The 22052-nt window shown below is 42.8% G+C and overlaps 4 protein-coding genes across 5 annotated transcripts; all 4 read left to right on the forward strand.

The window, feature by feature from the left end:
- On the forward strand, positions 2030-3047 carry LOC8059815. The gene has a single exon (XM_002465741.2). The coding sequence runs from the start codon at positions 2472-2474 to the stop codon at positions 2829-2831; it is 360 nt and encodes a 119-aa protein (XP_002465786.1). The 5' UTR covers positions 2030-2471; the 3' UTR covers positions 2832-3047.
- LOC8082119 lies at positions 5750-8421 on the forward strand. 2 transcript variants are annotated; one of them, XM_021465092.1, is made up of 3 exons: positions 5750-6140; positions 6320-6619; positions 8109-8421. In XM_021465092.1, the coding sequence occupies exons 1-3, from the start codon at positions 6123-6125 to the stop codon at positions 8154-8156; spliced, it is 366 nt and encodes a 121-aa protein (XP_021320767.1). In that variant the 5' UTR covers positions 5750-6122; the 3' UTR covers positions 8157-8421. The 2 variants fall into 2 exon arrangements, with proteins under 2 accessions (XP_021320767.1, XP_002465787.1); XM_002465742.2 differs by having other exon boundaries at positions 5767-6140; positions 6317-6619.
- LOC8082120 (protoheme IX farnesyltransferase, mitochondrial) lies at positions 9560-14560 on the forward strand. Its single transcript, XM_002465743.2, has 7 exons — positions 9560-9963; positions 12117-12246; positions 12505-12642; positions 12759-12892; positions 13445-13570; positions 13662-13765; positions 13854-14560. The coding sequence occupies exons 1-7, from the start codon at positions 9575-9577 to the stop codon at positions 14243-14245; spliced, it is 1413 nt and encodes a 470-aa protein (XP_002465788.2). The 5' UTR covers positions 9560-9574; the 3' UTR covers positions 14246-14560.
- On the forward strand, positions 15555-19292 carry LOC8082121. The gene is made up of 4 exons (XM_002465744.2): positions 15555-15997; positions 16398-16436; positions 18869-18953; positions 19048-19292. Exons 1-4 carry the CDS (start codon positions 15638-15640, stop codon positions 19128-19130), a joined length of 567 nt encoding a protein of 188 aa, XP_002465789.1. The 5' UTR covers positions 15555-15637; the 3' UTR covers positions 19131-19292.

The following is a 22052-nucleotide window of genomic DNA, read 5'->3' on the forward strand; positions in this document are numbered from 1 at the left end:
CTTGGAGGCCCACGTTGGACAAGATTAGGCCGTAGGCCCAAGGATTGTGCAGCCCTCCGACGAGGCTGTCCGTCTCAACTCTGAGAATCAATTTATATCCTTATATAAAAGAACACTCTCACGCAATTATGTTGTTTTATCAATTTACCTCCTACTCCAATTAAAACTGGTGATTTTATCTTTTTAAGTCCAAACATCCCGATAAACATTTTGTAATGCTTTTATAAAAGCAGTTTTACCTCCGTTAGAAAAAATAAACACTTCATAAGATTTTTAAACAACAAAAAATATCTCTAAGCTTTTAAATTTTGAAGAAAAAAAATCCTAGAAATAGATTGAGGTATGAATCAAAAATAAAAATGTGTAAATTATGACAATATATCTAGAAGATTTCGGAAACTATATTTAGTTCTAGAAAAAAAAAATCTAAAGCATTATAATCAATGTATGAATTTGTTTTAATCTTCTTCACAACAAAAAATATCATTCCTTTAAATATTGAATAACACATGCATGACATTGATATTGAATGCATTCATGCTTGCTAGCACATTTAGATATTAAAGATTTTCCAAATTTATGTGGATATTTTATCATATTTATAAAGCTAAAAATAATTATTTAAGCTTTTATAAATATTTATGAGCTATATTTTCTTTGGAATTATTGTGTCCCAATTTATCTCTGGATTGTTTTCTCAAAAAATTATAAGCTTAGTGTTTCTTGTGGTTTAAAAATAACAAAGGCACATTAAAATCACTTCTAACTCGGACGGGGAGGTGTTTAAACGGATTTTGAAAGTTGTGGTTATTGTATGTTTTTGGAATTTGAGAGAAAAAAATTTTAGACTACAAGGACAATTTAAGGGCATGTTTGAAAAGCAATAAAGTATATGATTTGCATAACAATTTTATTGAAATAAAGCATTACAAAATAAGTGCATTGTCCCAAATAGAGTCCGAGGAGGCAAAAATGACTTTCTTTCCCTTGTTGTGGCATGGGCGCCCAAGGGAGTTGGAGGATTTGTGGCCATGGAATCTAGGGACCGGCCCTGGGAGTCCAGATTGTTCTTGTGTTCCAATATGAAGTTCAAGTGTCTTGAGGGCCGACGTCAACTATGAGCCTAACTTTTCGAGCAACTTCACAACTTGTTTGAAGCTTTTCTTTTGTCAAACGAGTATTTTTGAAACAAAAACATGCTAGATTAGTGCGGGATGATGCTGAAAATAGTTGTTTCTTCGTGCTTCAACTTGCTTTGTGGGATTCTATAAGAACATAATTTAAAGATCTCTACGAGTAGAGCTCCTCCACAAGCTAAAAAAAGTTACGTCACTAGTGAAAAAAAGGAGCTATGCCAAATAAAAAAATCTAAAGAAACAAGTTACATTCACCTCGGAGAAAAAGTGCAGATGACCAATCTACCCTGCTTGGGCGTTAACCTTACGAAGAAACAGTCCACATCAACGGAACGGAACTGATCCGTCAGCTGCGCCCGTATACTCTCAGAGGAACACACGCATAGAGAGTCAAGAGTTGGTGATGCCTACTGCTGCAGGTACGCCTGCAACAGGCACGATAAGGAGACGGACAGTGATCCGGGCGGCGCGCGCGAAACTTCCGTTGGGCTGGACCGTTGCCACCACGACGTGTTCCCCGCGCGGCACTAGCACCGGCCGCACCGCGTGCGGCGCCACCACCACAGGCCCACAGCCGCAGAGGCCACTTCCGCGCCGCGTCAGGGGACGTCGTCACCACGGTTCGGTTCGGCCGCTGGTTGCCCGCGCGCCGCCACCCGAGCCGCGTGCATGGAACCGAGCGGAGCACACGTCTCTGTCTGTCTCGGCGTCGCACACGCTAATGCCCGGGCGGTGGTGCTTTTTCTACGGCCAAGCAGCCGATGGAGTCATGGAGATGAGTCAGGTATAGCGTACAAGTTGTTAGTACACATGACACGAGAGTCAGAGTGTGACCATGAGGGCACGAGACGACGGGGAAACAACGGGCAAGGCACAAGCCCCAGCCCCCCTCCCCCATCATCGAGCGAGAACAACGGAGTGGCGGACACGGAGACGTGGTCCCGTTCAGGAAATACGCCCCCGGCCTGTCCTTTTCCACGATCTCGCAATCAGCATGGCCAGGTCCAACCCAACGGCTATCCCAAGACAAAGCTAGTACGGAGTAGCATCCAATGGAGGTAGCACTTTTCATATAGAACCCTCTACTTTCCAAGAATCAGATACTTTCAAGTTACCACTCGTGCACATACTACATTGGGTGATTCCCACAGATACTAGGCCCTGTTCCGTAAATTCTCCCCCAACGGTTCGTTCAACCTCCCCCGCCGTCTCATCTCATATAAACGAGTTCGCTCCATCCAAAGCCAAGCCTTTGCACACCCACCCAAGAAACATTCATCAGCTGCCACGCCACGCGGAAACCATTCCGAGGAGCAGCAGAAAGGCGCCGTCGCCATGGCCGGCTGCTGCGTCTTCCTCCGGTGGCCGTCAGCCTCGCCGCCCCGCATCGGCTACCGCTCCCTCGACGCCGCGGCAGCCGACGCCGACGAGTCGCCGGCCACGGTGACGGTCGTGGTCGGGAAGGAGCGGCGGGCGTTCGCGGTGGACCGCCTCGTGCTCGACTCCTACCCGTTCCGGCTGCTCCTGGAGACGGTGGCCCGGAAGGAGGAGCGCAGGGGCGGCGCCATCTTCGTCGACGTCGACGCCATCCTCTTCGAGCACATCCTCTGGCTCGCCTGCGATGCCCGGTCCGTCTCCCAGATCCTGCACCTCGACCTCAAGGAGATCATCGACTTCTACGCCCAGGACGCGTGATGATGATTATATTCTCTGCTCCGGCATGCCCGAGCCCGGCTCCTTGGATGCGGCGGCTCCGTCCTGCGCGTTTCTTTGATCCGAATTCTTTTTTTTTTCGTTCTTCTTCGTCTTATGCTAATGTGCATATTGATGAACATCTCTTACAATGATACTATTGGAAATACTGAAGTGACGTACGTATAAACACATGGCTGATAGCCATTTCTGACTGCCTTTCAGTTCTTTAGATAACAGTATGCAGTGCTTGCCTTGTTGGTCCTTCTGAATTTTGCTCATCAGCTTCTTTAACTCTGTTTCTCCTTCGTCTCTGAATTCTTTACCATTTACAACAAGACGTCGTCAAACATGCAACTCGATCGATTAGAATTTAGGAGGTTGGATTTCGGTTCTGGTCATTTTCACTCAATTCGGTGTCCATAGTCATAGACGCGTTGTACTCACACGCTGTACACAATATTATAGCCATCGGTTACTGTCTGAAGCTCTGAACATGAGTACATGACGTCCACCAACTCAAAACTCTTGACCATTTCGTTCTCACTGTCTGGTGATCCATCTGTCGACTACCTGACAAAGAAAATGCAGAGAAATCGAAACGTCCAGGCATTATTGTGCGACTGACGAGAGGAAAATAACGGAGTTGTTCCTAGGCAATCTCATTCGCATCCTTGATCCTTTTGTTTATACACCAGACACTGGCTATCCGATAATGTAATGGCATCAAGTCAAGTTATCATTGTCGTGTCGTAAATAATTCACCTGTTTAGTTCCGAATTTTTTTTGATTTTCGGAACTGTAGCAATTTTGTTTTTATTTAACAAACATTGTCTAATTATGCAGTAAGTAGGTTTAAAAGATTCATCTCGCGATTTACAAGTAAACTGTACAATTAATTTTTATTTTCGTCTATATTTAGTATTTTATGTATGTGCCGCAAGATTCGATGTGACGAGAAATCTTGAATTTTTTTTTTGTTTTGGGGTAAACAAAACAAGGCCCAAGATAGAAGAAATGTCAGGTTTATACCCCCGAGAAATGTGAGATATACGCTAACGCTTGCTTGTTTCGTTGGCAATCTTCAGAATTATACCATTTTGTTATTTGTACTCCAATTGTATTTTTCCTTAACAATAATAATAAATAAATGCATATATAATATATTTTCATACTGCAAGATTCTTTTACCACTAAGACCTATTTGAAACACGGGATTCTTTCTTTTTTGTAAACTCTGCATTTTTTTCTATGAAATGGTTCACCCTGGAAACCAAAAAGTTTTCAAGATTTCCCGTCACATCGAATCTTGTGGCACATACATGAAACATTAAATATAGACGAAAACAAAAACTAATTACACAGTTTAGCTGTAAATCACGAGACGAATCTTTTAATCCTAGTTAGTCCATGATTGGATAATATTTGTCGCAAACAAACGAAAGTGCTACAGTACCGAAAACTTTTCACTTTTCGGAATAAACCGGGCCAAAGTGCCCAACGATCGACAACATCAGTAAAAAAGGCGCCCTACATGTCACTGTTACCCGTGTGCATTTCACACCTATAGCCCTTGCAAACCATTGACTAGCCCAAATGATGTTTCGGAGATCAGGTCACAACTCACAACTGGGCTAGTTGAGGCCCAAACACAGCCTGCCTACTGTTTCCTAAATCCTAAGTGGTTATGTGCTGCAGCTTTTGGAAGAGAATGCAATCAGCATCATCATAATCAGCAGCTGCTTATCATTGGATTGGAGTGGTACCAACCAAAGTAGTTTGCTGCACAAAAGAATGTTGCTTGGAGTAACCAAACCCTAGCTAACTTTTCCTAACTACCGAACTAGACGCAACTTCAGTTCATTGCACAACTGCCAACTCTTGTTCAAAAAAACCTTTTTTTTTGTTTGTGTGTATATATATATCGGTACTCATCAAAACTGTACCTGTGATGTCTATGGTTGCATCAGGTAGAACATATATAGTTTTGTTAGTGCAGCATATTGTGTTCTCAACCAACAACAGCTACATACAAATTATTGTGACATACTCCATAGTATATGGAAGAAAAAGTAAGGTACAAAAGTGTGGTGCCATTGGAACCGAAACTCTGAAAGTCTGAACTGTAAAGTCTACTGCGTACACGGTACATCCAGCAGAAAAGTATGAAGCCGATAGATAGCTTCAATCACAGTCACAGGTGTCCCCAACTCTTGCACTCCAGAATACACATTAGTATTCCTTCCGTATGCATATCCGGGAAATTAATACGACGAAAACCTTTCTTTGCCAACGCGTCCAGCCGCTACCACGAATGAATCATGATATATGATCGGGAACGCTGGCAGTTGGCACCAACAACACGCTGGCTGGATTAGAAGGCTCTGAGAACTTTAATTGGCAGCTGTCTGAACCTCTGAAACCCCTGGGGGTCAGCGTCGCTATGCTATGCTCTCGCGTCGTCTCTCGTGCTAGTGCCGTGACATGCTTCACGGGATTGCTGGAAGATGGTTGGATCGATCGACTGGTGTCGCCTCCGATTGGCAATGGCAAGGACGGTTAGGCCGGGCGGGCGATCCACCGAATTGTGCCTCTCCTTTTCGGGGCACGGCCGAGCTGGCCACACGGGAATCGCAGCAGATTTTTCTTGCCGACCAATCACCATCCTGTGCCAGTGCTCCCGGAAAGGCAGCTCGCACGCAGACGAGAGGAGGCAAAAGCCGTGTGAAGCCATGGGCCCATGGCCATTGGCCAGGACCGGACCGGACCGGGTGAGTCACGGGTCGGTGGGCCCAGACCGGCAGGCAATCATCAATGCAGTGCTAGCTCCACCACAGCACTACAGCAGTCACCAGCTGTGGCCGCCGCCCGCGTCCGCGAACGCGTGGCGTGGTGTGTCCAACGGGCGGTCAGAGGAGCAACGGATCGAAGACCGAGAGCGAGAGAGAGAGCTTTGCAGGAAGATTAGCGGCTAAGGCTACAGTGGGCACCCACTGTTAGCTCGAAACCAGCTGGATTAGCATTTTCTTTGCCGTGTTAGCCTAGCCCCTATCCCAATCCCTATATAGTGTGGAGGTCGTTCTCTCCCTCCTCTGCTCTGCTCTCGTCGTCTCCACACCGTGCGATAGCTGCTGCCCGGCCCGTGTCTCTCGAAGAAGACAAGTCCAACACTGTTGCTGCCTGACTGCTGAATTTGCTCCACAGCTTCATCCCACACGCGCGGACCCAGCAGGACAAGAACACGAACCTGAGACAGAGAGAGAGAGAGGGAGAGAGGAGATCATCCATCCATCCATGGAGAACCTTAAGGAGGTAAGACGGGCTAGCGATCTCTGCCTCCATGAATCCTTCCTCACTCCCTTCCTGGTTTCTCATCTCGCGGAGCTTGCTCGGCCTCACCTCGGGTCCCTGCTGCGATTGCGATCCGTGCATGTGTTCGTCTCGCGTCCTTCTCACACACACCGCGTGCGTTGGTTGGTGGCGTGCAGCAGCGGGGCCACGACGCGGCCGGCGGCAACAACGCCTGGATGACGGTGCCGGCGTTCGGGGACTGGGACATGAAGAACGGCGCGCTGCCGGACTACTCCATGGACTTCTCCAAGATCCGCGAGATGCGCAAGCAGAACAAGAAGGAGCTCTCCCGCGCCAGCATCGGCGGCGACGACGACCTCCTCGCCCACGCCCAGGCACACAAGCCGCAGTCCAACAACGCCCAGCCCAAGCTCGGCCGCCCCCGCCCCGCCGACGACCACCGCCGCCGCCCGCTCCACGCCCGCGACCACTCCCCAACGGTAAACTTCCGTTTCGCGTCCCGTTCCGTTCCAGAAACACTAAACGAACTTAGGCATCTTTTCTTTCTTTTTTTTTGGGTGGAATTTCAGCATATAACATCTCGATTTGTGATTTTAATTGAATTTTTATAAGCGCGGGGTATAATTAGTGTCGAGGATTGAACTTGCTGCTAATTGCGAGTGACTGGAGTACTACAAAAGTACGTACAAACTTTAAATAAACAGTCCGGATGAGCCAGATTAGCAAAGCTGACAGTGGAGTAAAAAATTGCAACTGGCACCGATATTTTGGAATGTAGCATTACCGTAAAATCACCTCACCGCTTCAGTAGGCAGCATCCCTGCAGTCTGTAGAAGCTCGATTTCCTACTGCTGTCCTTCTGAAACAGATTCCTGAAATGGCATAATGGTTCTGCTGGTTTAGTTTAGAAATGGTCCTTATTAGTCAATAGCAGCCGCGTGAGATTTCAGGGTCAAGCTCATATTCCAAAGCACGGGTAATTTTTCATGGACGGTGGAACTGACCACGTGGTAGTGCTTGGAACTGGTAATACTAATGGTTAATGTCCGTTTTATGGCTGATAAGCCTGGCTGAAAATCATCTGTTCGGCTGATGGTCAGTTCCAAGCATTACCATCATGGAATCCTCAAAGGCATATGCTGCACAGTAAATTATAATAAGGTGTGGACACAAGAGCAGTGTGCGCTAAAAATCTGGATTGCCTTCTGAATGCAAGGTTTATACGAATAATGCAAAATATATTGAATGGTGCAAAATCCCCTTCCCATTTAGAATCAACTATTATTAGGCGTTCTACTGAAATATGATTCAACAAGCTAGATGATAGTTTCATAATGAGACCTTTCTGCTACTCGGATTGGGATCAGAGTAGGTCCCAACAACTGTAGATCGGTTGTCCAGTAATTAGACGCGTCAAGCCAAGAACCACCTATTCCTACTTCATGCATTATATTCTTTGTCATAACTGATCGGAAAGGACGAATCTTCTTATTTTCTTAATCATATTGTCCATATCTACATGCCTTTAGAAAGCTGCGCTGATGTATCTATGTGTCATTGCCCATAGGGGAATCTTAGGGAAACTAATGATGGGTTTAGCCAGCTGAGGGGATAAGCAAACTCTCAGGTTGTAGCTGTGATAAATAGCAAAATGGTTGAAGAAGCAGCAAACCAACAATTAATTGCCAACAACCTAGAACATTTTGCAACAGTTTATTGGCATCTTCATAATGCTTTTCTTACATTGTTGCTTGTGACGATGGAGAATCACAATCCAATTTCTGCCGCACCTCATGAGTGCGTTTACAGTACATCAGATATGAAATTGTGTTATTTAACTGAACCTCAAACAACTGCACGCTAATCTCGATTGTGTGCGCATATTGTCTACTTCGCTATGCACCAGACATTTTATTGCATAACCTTGATCCACGTATGCAGTTACTAATCAGAAATTTGTCGATGCAGGGAGGGAAGAAGTTCCTGAGCTACTTCCAGTGTTGTATCAAGGCCTGAAGAGGACTGCAGTGCTGCCTGTGCCTGTGTTTTGTCGCAGCAGAACACCTGTGAGCAATCAGGTCTCGGTTTTGTTAAGTATCCAAAAATGTGTAATATATTTGTTCTTATGATCACTCGTTGGGCCTGTATGAAGAACAAACCAGCTTATGGGGTAAACAGCGTTCTCTTTGGACACATCACAATCAATTTGTTTGTGATTGGCAATGTTACCCTGTAATCATTATATTGGATGGGAAATTTGCATCAGCTCCGTCTTTTTGTACGATCAAGGGGCATGGTTCGTTTGAATTGGTTTTGTAATTATGATAGGAAAATACGGAAGGAACAAATGACTCCTAACACCTTTTTTTTTTCAAAGGGCGCACACATATTTTTCATATAAAAGCAGCAGTACAAATATACCTTACGAAATACACGTTCAATGCCGTTCGTGGAAAAAGTAGAAATATACCTTAAGGTAAAAAAAGAAGCCCAAATATGACCTTATTTGGATCGGATTTAACTCAATTTACATGTGTTGAGGTGGATTGAGATGGAATTTAGTTTAAGTTTCACTCAAATCGACTTCAGCAGGCCAGTACATTGGATTGATACAAATCCGACTACATCCAAACAAAGTCCTACAATGGATCACATATATTGCAAGTTTAATTTACCTTGGACCTATCCTCTAAACCAAGACGACACCAAAAAATTGGTTTTGCTCACATCTTTTTTCTCGCATCAAGCGTGAGTGCACGATGATCAAGATAAGAACAGATAAAAACATCTATAAGCATGTGCCCTTATCTCTATTTTTTTAGTTTAGAGGAGAGCTTGTAACACATTTCACTTGCTATTGCATATTTTATAGTTAAATTTGAGGCACATTTGAAAGTTCTTATAGAACAGCAAGTACCTCGAATTTACATTAAGCTATTTAAGAACCACATATGTGAGGACCTAAACATGTACTAGCTTATAGTTAGAAGTCCTAAACGGCATACATATGTATACTCCTATTTTCGGTAGTTAACATCCAAAATCTGCTTGTAACTATTTTTGAATACCCAGAACAATATAGATGTACATTTGACCCGTTAAATTTGGCCCGGTCCGGTGCTTGCGGGCCACGGGCGGCACAGCCCGTTGCCGAACCGGGCCATGGGCCACACCCTCGGCCCGCAGCACGGTGGTGGCTCGACCCGTGGCCCGACACGTCCCGCTCATTTTGTTCTATATGTTGTGATTTTGTACTCTTTGTCTTTGATATAACTTGTGAATTGAGATATGTTTTGAGAACAATAACGCGTGGAGGTTTATTTATTTATTTATTTAAGAACCCTCAAGTTAGCCCAAGATCGAGCCCGGCTGCACCGTCGCCAAAACACCACTTGGGCCCGGCCCATCTCATATGCCCATTTCACTCCTGGGTCATGGTCTTCTCAGCCCAGCTCACCACCCCGACCTGCCTCACACGCCGTATTCCCATTCCCACCGGCCACCACCGGGCCTCGTCGTCGCCGCAGCCCGCACCTGCAGCCGCCATGTGGAGGGGCGGCGCCACCGCCGCCTCCGCCGCGAGGGCTCTCCGCTCGCGCCTCCTCCTCGACCCCATCCACCACCCGGCCACGTCGCTCGGTCCTATTGCTTCGACGCGTACCTCCTCCTCTTCCACCTCGTCCACTGCCGCGGCGAACGCCATCGTTGAAGAAGCGGCGGCGGCGGCGGCGGCTGTATCCGTTTCACAGCATACCGGATCCATCTCCGACGCGCTGCGGCACTACGGGAACTGCTACTGGGAGCTCTCGAAAGCCCGCCTCAGGTGCGCGTTTTTCTCCCCCTCAGCCCATCTTACCCATGGATCTGTTGTAACGTTTCTCGGAATGACTTTCGAATATGAATTGAATAGCACGCCATCATTTCATGCGACTGCAGATATCACTAGGATAGGTGCTGCTTCACTGGATTTACTGTTGTTGTATATCCAACTAGCTTCACTGCAATTTTTGTTTTCGAATTAGGGATCATCCCCATTTCCATTGCAATTGAACGGAAATACATCAGAGTTTTAGACAAGTTTAGACTGCCCAGACAGGTTCAGAAACAGCAAAAAAAGAGGGAGGTGAAGAGATTCAAACTCTTGCATTACAGCATAACCCGCAAACAGCTAACAGAACAAAAAAAAAAAATTGCGTGGAACTCCTCATCCGCTAGCTTCACTGGATTTACTGTTGTTGTATATCCAACTAGTCCTAGAGTCGTATGAAGCTGTAGATTTTTAAGGACAAAAGTTTGATAATGGAATATTTGGTTTTCTTTCCTTGTTAACAATTTAATCATTATAGAGTATGGGTATATTCTTTGCTTTGGTACTTCTGTTGAATTTTGAGAAAATTAGAACTAGGATTTTGTATGCACATAGCACATCTTTGGCACATACTTATTAAAATTGAGCGAAAACCTGTTGATGGGTATTTAATGTACATATACTGCGTAGAATCCATATGCTCAGTTTTATATGGACTTGTTGCTAAGTGAGAATTCTGCTGTGGCTGATGCTGTCTGTGCTAACTTAACCCTTGTGATGTTTTTTTCTGCAAACATTTGATCTTTAATTTTTATTCTAAGTTAGCTACGAACTTTGAATAATATGCTTATTATATTTGTGGTAGGCATTTTCTTTTATGTTTAATTCTACACGAGCATGGATGCTAAATGTTATTTCTGCTGATACTAATTCTACATGAGCATATTGCACTAGCTAATGTCAACTATGTCCAGTTCCATTACGTTACTAAACCCTTAGAACATTAGATAGTACCACTCGTTTCTAGTTGGATCATGTAAATTTAATTGGGGCAGTTGCTCAAAATTCAATCAGTGGCAGTGCACACTTATCATTGTTCCTGTTTTGAACCAGCTAACTCAGCACATGGAACCAGAATAATATCCATAGTCTGCAAAATGGTCTTTTCTCCAGAAAGAAATACCCATTCCCCATCCAAAAAAGGTGTCATTCCAGCTCTGTCCAAAGTCAAACAATCTTGACTTTGAACAAGTTTATACAAAACATTACCAATATTTATGATACCAAATAAGTATGATTAGATAAATAGTGAAAAATATTTTCATATGGGTGTCATAAATGTTGATAATCTTATTCATAACCTTTTATGATAAAACTAGAATGACACTTTTTGGGACAGAGGGAGTTCCTGTCTGCTTGTCGTCTATGTATAAAAATAGCTATGTAAAGCACAATTATAATGGTATAGAGCTAACATCCATACACTGGTAAGAAAGTCAAGTGTCATTTTTTTATTTGGTACCGGTAATGGGTGGGCAGGAGGTTTGTCTCCACCAGGATTTTTTTTAGATAGCAAAGGATTATTTGCTTGAAAACTCTGGTTCCATGTGTTGAGTTCCTCTTTTTTTGGCTACATGTAACATAGGGGTAGATCCTCATCTGTTTAATCTATTCGAACTTCCAAGTCAACTGTAATCCCTGGCACTGAACTTGCTAACCTGCTATGTTTGGCTCTGCGCTCTTCATTCCATGCTTATACAATCACCTTCCTATTTTGAAATACATAGGTTGTAAAAGCTCTTTCTTGCTAATAACCAACAACACTTTAGGATTTGCCACGTGTGTCTTACTAACATTTAAGTCCTTTAGACATTGTCACTTTTCAGTGAGACAATGGGATTTTCAATCCCAGGATGCTATGGATTGGGTATCAAAATTTTCAGTTTTACAACCTTTTCACTCAGTGCAACAATTGTTGATTCACTTAATGTCTCTAGATATCGTATAGCAGTGTGGCACCTCTCTGGGAATAGGTTCAGACAATCTTTTGATTCAGGATTTAACCTTTCTTGTTCATTCTGGGGCCCCTTGTAATTGATGACTGAAGATGTAATTTCTCCTTTATGTGCATCTTTTTATCTAATCATTGATCCAAAATTCGTATTTAGTGCTCTTGTGGTGGCAACTTCGGGGGCTGGCTATGTGCTCGGTAGTGGCAACATCGTGGACATTGCTGGACTTTGTTGCACATGTGCTGGTACAATGATGGTTGCAGCATCTGCAAATACCCTCAACCAGGTATACATTTCACTTTTTGACATGCTAAATCAATATACATTGTATTGACATGCATGCACATCTTTGGTTCTTCATGATCCTGCACCAAATACTATTTTTCTTAATGTATCCTCCTTCCCACACATTATGCCATATCTGGATTTGGAGCTATATGATAACCATGCTTGATATGACTGTTATTGTCCAGAGACATTGTAATTACTTTAGCTGCCCCAAGACAACTCAGTATTCTCTCTGATCATTAACACCTACTTTCAGGTGTTCGAGATAAAAAATGACGCTAAAATGAAAAGGACAATGCGACGGCCCCTGCCATCTGGTCGCATTAGTCCTGCACATGCTGCCATGTGGGCTACAAGTGTTGGAGTTGCAGGAACAGCTTTGCTGGCCTGGAAGGTTCTTGCTTTCTCTTTGCATTTTATAGATGTATATTCTACTTTCGTTTGAAATGCACTCAGCTGTGAAGTAGATACTGGAACTAAACATACAAAAAATTGGCAAGGTTTGTGCAGGCTAATGGCTTGGCAGCTGGGCTTGCAGCTTCTAATCTTGTTCTGTACGCATTTGTGTATACGCCATTGAAGCAAATACACCCTGTTAATACATGGGTTGGGGCAGTCGTTGGTGCCATTCCACCACTTCTGGGGTAAGTTACTGAGCATTTTTGGTATTCTTAGGTGCAATTTGAGTAGCTGTTTATGTGTAATGGCACTGTTTACATTTTCTACGTGAAAGGCCATCAATAATTGACAGTAGTTGGTTTATATAGAAGGAAAGGTTCTCTCAGTAGCAGTCAAATTGTGAATTTGATTCCACTTTGTAAATGCATGAAGCACAGTGCCTACTAAGTTGAACTAGTTTATCTGGGGTGCTTGGAGCATGGGACTATGGGCTGGGTTGTTAGGCAAGGGCGTATCATGACTGCATTAAGTAAGTTTGATGTCTAGAATGTGAATAACTCTAAAATATCTGTACAAAGTGGTGATCTTGACCACTCTGCATCTATCCTTAAGCAATATCCATCCATCCATGATGCCTTGCTGTTTCCATTAGATCCTACAAAAAGTTTCTGGAAACCTTCAAGTGTGTTTAATATTGGCCAATTCTTGCTGTAGACTATTTTGTTGTTATATATTATATATTGTTGTTATATATTGTACTATTTTGTTGTTATATGTCTTTCTCTGTACATGTACAGGTGGGCAGCAGCTTCAACTGAACTGTCGCTAAATGCGATGATACTCCCTGCCGCATTGTACTATTGGCAAATACCTCATTTTATGGCTCTTGCGTACTTATGTCGCAATGATTATCTTGCTGGAGGGTAATTAACTTGTCCCAGTTCATTACTAGCGGGTCTATCTGTAAAGAGTCTATATGAAAACTGTGTCCATGTGACTGGCTGTTTGGTGCAGGTATCGTATGTTTTCTTTTGCTGACCCTACTGGTAAAAGAACTGCGTGGGTATCACTAAGAAATTGTCTGTACATGCTACCTTTGGGGTTATTTGCATACAACTGTGAGTACTAACATATTGAATTTCTAGTTTCCTTTTCCTTTAAATGTGTTTCTGTAAATTTGAGATCTTATGGAATTAACCCTTGTAGGGGGCCTCACATCTGAGTGGTTCGGTCTTGAAGCTTCACTCCTAACATTAGGCCTTACCATTGGAGCTCTATCATTTGTGCTGGAACCAAGTCCGAAGACTGCGAGGAGAATGTTCTATGGCAGCCTGCTGTATCTCCCTGCTTTCATGGCTGGACTTCTTTTACATCGACTTCCTAATGAACAAAAGGTGCACAACCTAGCCGAGAAAACTGACCTGGCTGAGAAAAGTGAGCTGGATGGAGTTCTGTACGGGGCTGATCTGCAGGACAAAGAAAGATCGCAACAGAAACACCGAGACAGGAAACCTTCTCGTCTGCAATCACGCCCTCCAGTTGCCTATGCTTCTGTGGCTCCATTCCCTTTCCTACCGGTACCCATATATGAGTCATGAAAACTCTCTGGTTCTTCCTGCAGCAATGGGACAGTTGGAGCAATGTATTCATGCATTTTTTGGCTTACTTGAATTTCTGGAATCAAGGGGAGTCCTTGGTGCGTCTGTTGTTAAAATTATAGAATAATTTTTTTTATGGATTGAGCTTTTTGTGGCTCACCTAAATGTAAAAAGTGCTGTTGATGCTCATTCTGATGCCTCGAGTAATACGGATATGCTGATGTCCTGAAACATTGTGTTTTTCTTGTAAATTTTGATGTCCTGAAATATATGCAATAATAATTGATCCTAGACAGGGAGTAACATGGTAATGCACATTCAAGTTCCATGTAAAACGGTTGTCTTCATGATGACGGCACATTTATGTTAAAACTGTTATTAAGAATGTACTCTCTTCATTTTTTGGCCTTGTTTAGTTTCAAAAAAATTACAAAAATGAATACTGTAGCACTTTCGTTTGTATTTGACAAATATTATTCAATCATGGACTTACTAGGTTTAAAAGATTCGTCTCGTAAATTACAGACAACTGTATTTTTATGCATTTGCCGTTTCGTTTGTATTTGACAAATATTATTCAATCATAGACTGACTAGGTTTAAAAGATTCATCTCGTAAATTACAGACAATTGTATTTTTATACATTTGCCATTTCATGTGATGGGGAATATGAAGTTTGTGCTTGGGCTCTTGTCGTCTTATTTTTGAGAAAAAAAAACTACACTAGTGTGGAACCAAACCTTCTTGGCAGGCCTTGTTTAGACGTGAAAAGATTTTGGATTTCGCTACTGTAGCACTTTCGTTTGTTTGTGACAAATATTGTCTAATTATAGACTAACTAGGATCAAAGGATTTGTCTCGTGATTTACAGGTAAACTGTGCAATTAATTTTTATATATTTTTATTTTCGTCTATATTTAATGTTTCATGCATGTGTCAAAAGATTCGATGTGACGAAAAATCTTGAAAACTTTTTGGTTTTTGAGGTGAACTAAACAAGGCCGCAGTATGATCTATACACTATAGTTCGCTACTGGTTTTTGAACTTACTTCTCCACTCTGATCTTTAAGTACTCACCGCCGCATACACAGGTTCCCCATTACGAATTTGGATCACTGAAAATTTTTTAAACCCAGAAATTCTCAAATCAAAACTGAATTGCCATTGAAACTGATAATTTTTTTGGTGACTATTGAAACTGATAAAATTATTATTCCAATAGTGCCATTTTCCAAAACTCTGTTGTTTTCTTTCTTCTATCTTATCTGGGAAGCCCCACTTGGCAGCATCTCAAAGCTCCGGACGCCTTGACCGCAAGTCCGCAAGGTACACCCCTCCGAGCGGCTCATCTCGTCTGAGACTCTCATCTACGATTACAGGACGTGGTAGTAATGGTGGGTCGGAAGCCGATGCGCCGCCGCCGAAGTGACCGGCAACCGCCGCCGCAATCCTTCGGCGCCACGGCTCGCCCGAGTTCCCCACGCTCGCTCGCCTCCACTCCTGCCTCCGCTGCCGCGGTCGCCGCCGACCTGGACGAGCTGCTGCTGACGGCGCCCCCGCCGTCCGCGTCGGAGCCCCGGAGCTTCTCGTACGCGGTGAAGCAGCAGTGCTGGGAGAAGGCGGAGCGGGTTCCCGGACGCGACCCGGAGAGGTGGCGCCGCGATGCGCTCGGCAACATCGTCTTCCGCAAGCTCGTGGGGTGCCCCGGCTGTCTCTGCCACGACTACGACCACATCGTCCCCTACTCCAAGGTCCCTGATTCCAACGACAATCCCAAACCACTTGTCCCGACGCTTCCCTTTGGTGTTTTTTTTTTGCTCTGTTTGGTTCTCCTAGCTAAATTTTAGCTAGCTAAAATTATTTTAGCTACTTTTGAGTGACTAGTGGGACTAAACTATTTTAGCTCATTTTAGTTAGTGTGTTTGTAAGTATAGCTACTAAAGTGACTAAAATCTGGCTAAAGTTTAGCAAGGGAATCAAATAGTTTGTGTCATTAGATTGATGCAAAAGCCTGGGAACCCAGCGGCTCCTGGACAGCAATAAGACACACTAATATCTACTATTCCAATTTTTAGTGCTTTTATTAGATCGTATATATGCGTTTTTTTGTGGCATTTTATCAGCATATCACTGATCTTGTTAAATTGACAGGGCGGGAAGAGCACATTGGAGAATTGCCAGGTTTTGCAGGTACGTCATATCTGTTCTGCTGCTATTCAAACTCCTCTCATCGTTGCTGTTTTGAGAATCATTCTCCAAACAAGTGGTTTCACTATAATAGAATTCATAGCGTTGGTTTCTCCGAAATAGGACTCCAAACATTTGGACTAAGCTATAATGACATTTTGTGTCTTTTTAATCTCTTTTCTTATCTAAATACATGTATTTGTTCCCAAAGTAACCTTTTTACCCTTCAGTCATTAGATCGTGAGGTCGACTCCGAGAAAAAAATTCACCATGGCCTGGCTGGTTTGCTGCCCTGCCGTCTCCTTGACTGGCCTTGGCTAGCTGGTTGGCGTGTGTATGGCTGGCTGGCCGCCCGGCTGGCCGTGCGTGCGGCTGGCGGGCCGGCTGGTCGTGCTGGGCATGGCGTACATGGTCACGGCCAGCCATGACCACGCCAGCCAGCTCGGCCAGCACGCACAGCAAACCAGCACGCATGGCCAGCACGCACAGCTGGCCAGCTAGCCAAGGCGAGCCAAGGAGATGGCAAGGCAGCGAACCAGCCAGGCCACGGTGAATTTTTTTCCTGTAACAGAGTCGACCTCACGATCTAATGACTGAAGGGTAAAAGGGTCACTTTGGGAATAAATACATGTATTTAGATAAGAAAAGAGATTAAAAAGACACAAAATTTCATTATAGCTTAGTCCAAATGTTTGGAGTCCTATTTCGGGGAAACCAATGTTAGGAATCCTATTATAGAGAAACCACTTGTTTGGAGTCCTATAATAGTCAATTTCGTACAAATGAGATAAGCGAGAACAAAACTTCCCATGTTTTGGTCCCCCCAAGGTTTTGCTTGAGTCTCGGCTTCCTCCCTCAAGTCCTCAACTATGAAAATGACCGTTTTGGTCCTCAAATTTTATTTTGGGCTCAGTTCCGTTCTTCAACTATGAAAATAATCATTTTGGTTTATAACTTTTAATTTGTGACCAATCTCGTCCTAAATCCTACATGGAACGCCACGTTGCCACCCATAGGTTTTCATGATGGCTATGTAGACACAAGTAAGATGTCGCTTGTACCTTCCCTATTTAGCCTGTTGCATGTTGACATTGCTCCGAGACATTGGCCCACATATAGGGAGATAAGAGATGAGGCTGGCATGTGGGCCCATATATTGGTGCCATGTCATCATCCAGTTTGCCTCACAGGCAGAATAGCACATGTTAGAGTGCTTTGGACCTCACATGACACAAACAATTAGTAAGTTTAGGGACCTTAATGTGCATTTTTTGGAAATTTGCGTACTTGGATTGCACCTCGAGGCAAGTTTGAGGACTGGCGGTGCATTTTACTCTTTTATTTTAGTTAGCATACATATTATTTGCACTGTACAGCTTCATTTGATAGACAACAGGTCTTCAATAATCCTTTGGTCTCTTCGAACTCTTGGTCTATTCAATAGTAGAAATCACAAGGCTCCTTGACTTGGGAGCATGCCAAGAACCCCCTTCCTGTGTCTGAGCCTGACCAATAGGAATATAAAATTAGGTACATGCCACAGAGGCATTTATCCCAATACTGACCTCCATCTCATTTGTATTTATTCAAGTACACGTTCAAGCAACTTTTGGTGACAGCTTTGGCGATGGATAGGGATGGAGGCAAGGGCATGAGATGGGCTTGAGTGACAAATTGGGCCAGTGGGACTTTGGCTCGGTGCATGTTCGAGGTAATGAGTATAGTAGGGACAGGTAGAAGGGACATGGTGTTTCTGCATTTTCGTCAACCCTAGGAGTCTTAGGTTTTCGCTGATAAGGCATGGCAAAGTGGCATGCCATGTAGGATGAGGGACGAGATGATCCCTAAAATAATAGTTTGAGGACCAAAATGGTCATTTTGATAGTTGAAGGATGAAACTGAGCCCAAAACAAAATTTTGAGGACTAAAACAGCCATTTTAATAGTTATTGGACGGAATTGAGCCTCGGGCAAAAGTTGGACAACTAAAATAGCTATTCCAGTTGTCTTTACATCTATAAGAAAACACAGTTGGTGGTGATTGTTGGTTCTACATGAGGGTCTGTGCAAGGAATGGTCTGTGTATAGTGTGTGCTGCATGAAGCATAGAGGTCCTTCCACTTCTTTACCTATTCGTTTGTGGCTTAATTCTACATGTGAATTCCTGATAAAGAGAAAGATTGGAACAATGACCCTCAATTGCTCGAGCTTGTGGCATTAAATACCATTTTACTAGAAATCCGTTGCAGCGCAAGGCAACCGGCTAGTGATTTGCCATGGTAGTAAATTAAATCATGTGTGGTTCAAACACACCAGTATCATATCTTGCTGGGAAAACAGTGTGGCAAGCAGTATGTATGACTAGTGTGATGAACCTGTTTGTTTTAGAAGTCACAAAACTACGACAGATGACGATGTAGAGATTTATGCTTGCAGGCTACGGTGAATCGATCTAAAGGCAACAAGACTGAGATATCCAAATCTGAGCTCATACAGAAGAGTGCATATTGTAGGGTTTCAGGTAAATAATATCTGTCTTAAACAGTCTTTGTTTTAGTGGAGCATTAGCGATTCTGGTTCTCTGCTTACTGAATAATCCTATCTGATACTGGCAGGACGGGACATGGATCTTGTTGAACTCTCTGCCTATGGAAATGTCCGGCGAGGGCCAGATTCAGGGGGCTGCAAAATCCAATGAAGTAGATATATCTGAGGAATCACGTCAATCAGTTCGAAGTAGTTGCCTGAACCTGAATGGAATGTTTGTACTATGTAGCTTAACACTTCAAGTGATTTACCCGAGAAAAGAAATTGTGATATATAATATATTTGAATCAATGATTGTCTGCATTCATACTCAGTAACCCCATCTCTCTCTCCCCCCCCCCCCCCCCCCCCCCCCCCCGAAAAACTGGACAGCCAGCGACGAATCTCCAGTGAAGACCACATTTTGATACCCATCCCACTAATGACAGGTTGATGGGTAATTTGCCTGGATGTTGCGAGATTTGAACACATTAACACCTGCGGGCTGCGAGTCTTAAGATGACAACACCAACCACCCAATGAATGTACCTTTTCTTTTACTATGCAACACAGAGAATTCACCATCATGGATCATCTGGAAACACTAACGACAGTACAAATGGTACCTAAGCTGTAGGTTCAGTTCGTTAATGTTGGGATACTGACAGATAACTAGTAAGTCGTGTGCTCAGTTTAAATGGTCTGTAGTGGTACTGTATATAAGCTTCTATGATTTTGTCAGTATTTCAGAAGTTTCTGCAATCGCTGCTCATATTCTAGGGATTGACTGATAAGCCATGGCAGAAAGTACTGTTGGCTGATTTGTTGTGAGAAAATACTGCTGAATGGCTGACAGATTCGGCTGATAAGCTCTTAGTTGTGCTGGACAGGATCGTTCTTTTTGACATTCCATACCCAGGCTCAAAAGTGTGATCAGGTCAAGCATGTAGAATTGCATTTTGCTTCAGTTGTGACATCACAATTGATCCCATTTCTTGCACTTTTCTGCATATTTTGTTTGTAGGAGTGCGTACACGGATACTGCATTTTTTTCTGTGTGAATTTGATTGATCTAACATTTGTATCCATAGATGTATGAGTGGATGAGGACGCATGGAGCTGTATAATATTATTAAGTGGCAACACACGGAGCAGCAATATCCATATCAGCCATGATGATGCCAATGAAGCGACAATGACTGGTATAATTGTGAGATTTTTCAGCATTTCCTGAAATCTTTACAGTTTTATATCATCGTTCAACTTTAGCAATGACTAGATTTTTCACTGAAATCTTTACAGTTTTATATCGCTGTTCAACTTTAAGAATGAGTACAATTTCACGCTCGTCCTGAATCATAGTGTACTATAACAGATCTCATGTTTTCTGTCATTTTGAATAACACAGACCTGTATTGTATTTCTGTCATTATGTGATAGTGTGTACAGATGTGTGCTTTACATGTTAAGGCAGTCAATTAATCACGGTATATGTATTTTTTGTAAACTTGAATTTTGTTGATCAACCAAATTAGTTCAATAGAAGTCAGTGTTGTTGACATCCATGAGACCATGTCAGTACTTTTTCGGTATGTGAAATTGAGATCTGAAACTATGTGCTAATTACCTTAAAAAAGAAATCTACTATGACAATATCCTCGTAGCTTATGCCACTAATTTGTGTTACACAGTGTTTTTATAATTGTGTCACAGGTGTTGTAAAGATCAGCTGAACAGTTTGGCTGGCTGCCCACTTCCATATTACCTGGCAGGTACCGGGGTTAGATAAACAAACCAAGGTCTCCAAGTTATAGTCAGGTTACAACCCACAAATTCCCTAGCCAAATTTTGGAATTCTTCCATATCTTATGCATGTGGAAAATCACAAACCACTTACAGAATTACTTTTATGATATGTTGTTCAATTCATTGCCAAGATCATTTTAGGGACTTGGAAGTAGCTTAAAACTTGTGAAGACAATCTGATGTCTTCAGATTAGAAGCCTTCAGAATTCGTTTTAATTTTCATTTTTTTTATACATAGACAAGGATGGATATAAATATTTGCCAATTGCGTACTCTGGATTTTTCGTTGTAGTAAAAACAACCAAAGAGTTATCTGCTTAGACATTTCCTGTTTTTGAGGATGACATGCCCACTGCTCTTACTGTGTCCATGGTGGATTCGTTGAAATCTCATTGTCATCTATCTTTTTCTCTTTTTCCTTTTTTTAGTTAAGCTTGACCTCATACATAAAATAGTTTTCAAAGCTACCATGATGAATTTGTTAAATACTTATTGTGGACCAGAAGGTAGGTACTCTCTCAGTGACGACAGCATTCTAGTGCAACTTTTGTGTTACGTGGCTTCGATGGGAAAGTGCACTAAAAAAGTTTGTCAAAGTTTATGTCCTTAAGGTTTTAAGCTGCCAATGGTATGTCGACACCAAAAGGCACCTGCTTATTGGGTTTGACCTTTAGATGTCAAAAGCGATCATTCACTTGTTTCATAACATGGCCGAAAGTCACAACAATAGACATGGTGCGCGTCCAAATACTTGCGAAAAAGTATGGGTTTACCATATCATGTTGTATTAGTACAGTACAAAGAGTATTTCATCTTAAACATGTTTTTCACATTGAGAGAGGAATAAAAGTCAGAAGTGTGGTCTAATTAGAGCTATGCTCAGTTAGAAAAACTTTATCCTTTATGCTTTAGACATGGAACAAAAACCACAGCAGTTTTAAGCACTTTTTTCTTTCCTAAACCCAACTTGTTTTTTTACGCTATTCTTTACCCAAAGGTTTTTATTTGGCTGCAAAAATTTGCATGTTGTTGTAATAAGTAGACTGGATATCAGATGGACATTAGAAGTTTCGATTTATGGTCAAACATGCTGGCCTATTAAATTGGTTGACAATGGTCTAAGTGGAGTTGTCACTACCGGATGTCAATGAGTGAAAAAGTAGGATGAGTGCTGGTAATAATGCATGTTATGGAAATATTCTAAATGGTCGAGTGTTACCTAACAAAGGGGAAACTTTATTTACTAGTAGTACCTATTAGCATATGTTTCATGATGAGTACAAGATTT

Source organism: Sorghum bicolor, chromosome 1 (assembly GCF_000003195.3).
Source record: "Sorghum bicolor cultivar BTx623 chromosome 1, Sorghum_bicolor_NCBIv3, whole genome shotgun sequence".
In the NCBI taxonomy this organism is placed as follows: domain Eukaryota; kingdom Viridiplantae; phylum Streptophyta; class Magnoliopsida; order Poales; family Poaceae; genus Sorghum; species Sorghum bicolor.

Bases quoted from the DNA above. Each gene is read 5' to 3' on its own strand.
- LOC8059815 (XM_002465741.2), top strand. From the start codon at position 2,472: ATGGCCGGCTGCTGCGTCTTCCTCCGGTGGCCGTCAGCCTCGCCGCCC.
- LOC8082119 (XM_002465742.2), top strand. The intron at 6,620-8,108 runs GTAAACTTCCGT...TTGTCGATGCAG, and splicing joins CCCGCGACCACTCCCCAACG to GGAGGGAAGAAGTTCCTGAG.
- LOC8082120 (XM_002465743.2), top strand. From the start codon at position 9,575: ATGGTCTTCTCAGCCCAGCTCACCACCCCGACCTGCCTCACACGCCGT. The intron at 12,247-12,504 runs GTATACATTTCA...ACCTACTTTCAG, and splicing joins CTGCAAATACCCTCAACCAG to GTGTTCGAGATAAAAAATGA. The intron at 12,643-12,758 runs GTTCTTGCTTTC...AGGTTTGTGCAG, and splicing joins CAGCTTTGCTGGCCTGGAAG to GCTAATGGCTTGGCAGCTGG.
- LOC8082121 (XM_002465744.2), top strand. From the start codon at position 15,638: ATGGTGGGTCGGAAGCCGATGCGCCGCCGCCGAAGTGACCGGCAACCG. The intron at 15,998-16,397 runs GTCCCTGATTCC...TTAAATTGACAG, and splicing joins ACATCGTCCCCTACTCCAAG to GGCGGGAAGAGCACATTGGA. The intron at 16,437-18,868 runs GTACGTCATATC...TTATGCTTGCAG, and splicing joins AGAATTGCCAGGTTTTGCAG to GCTACGGTGAATCGATCTAA.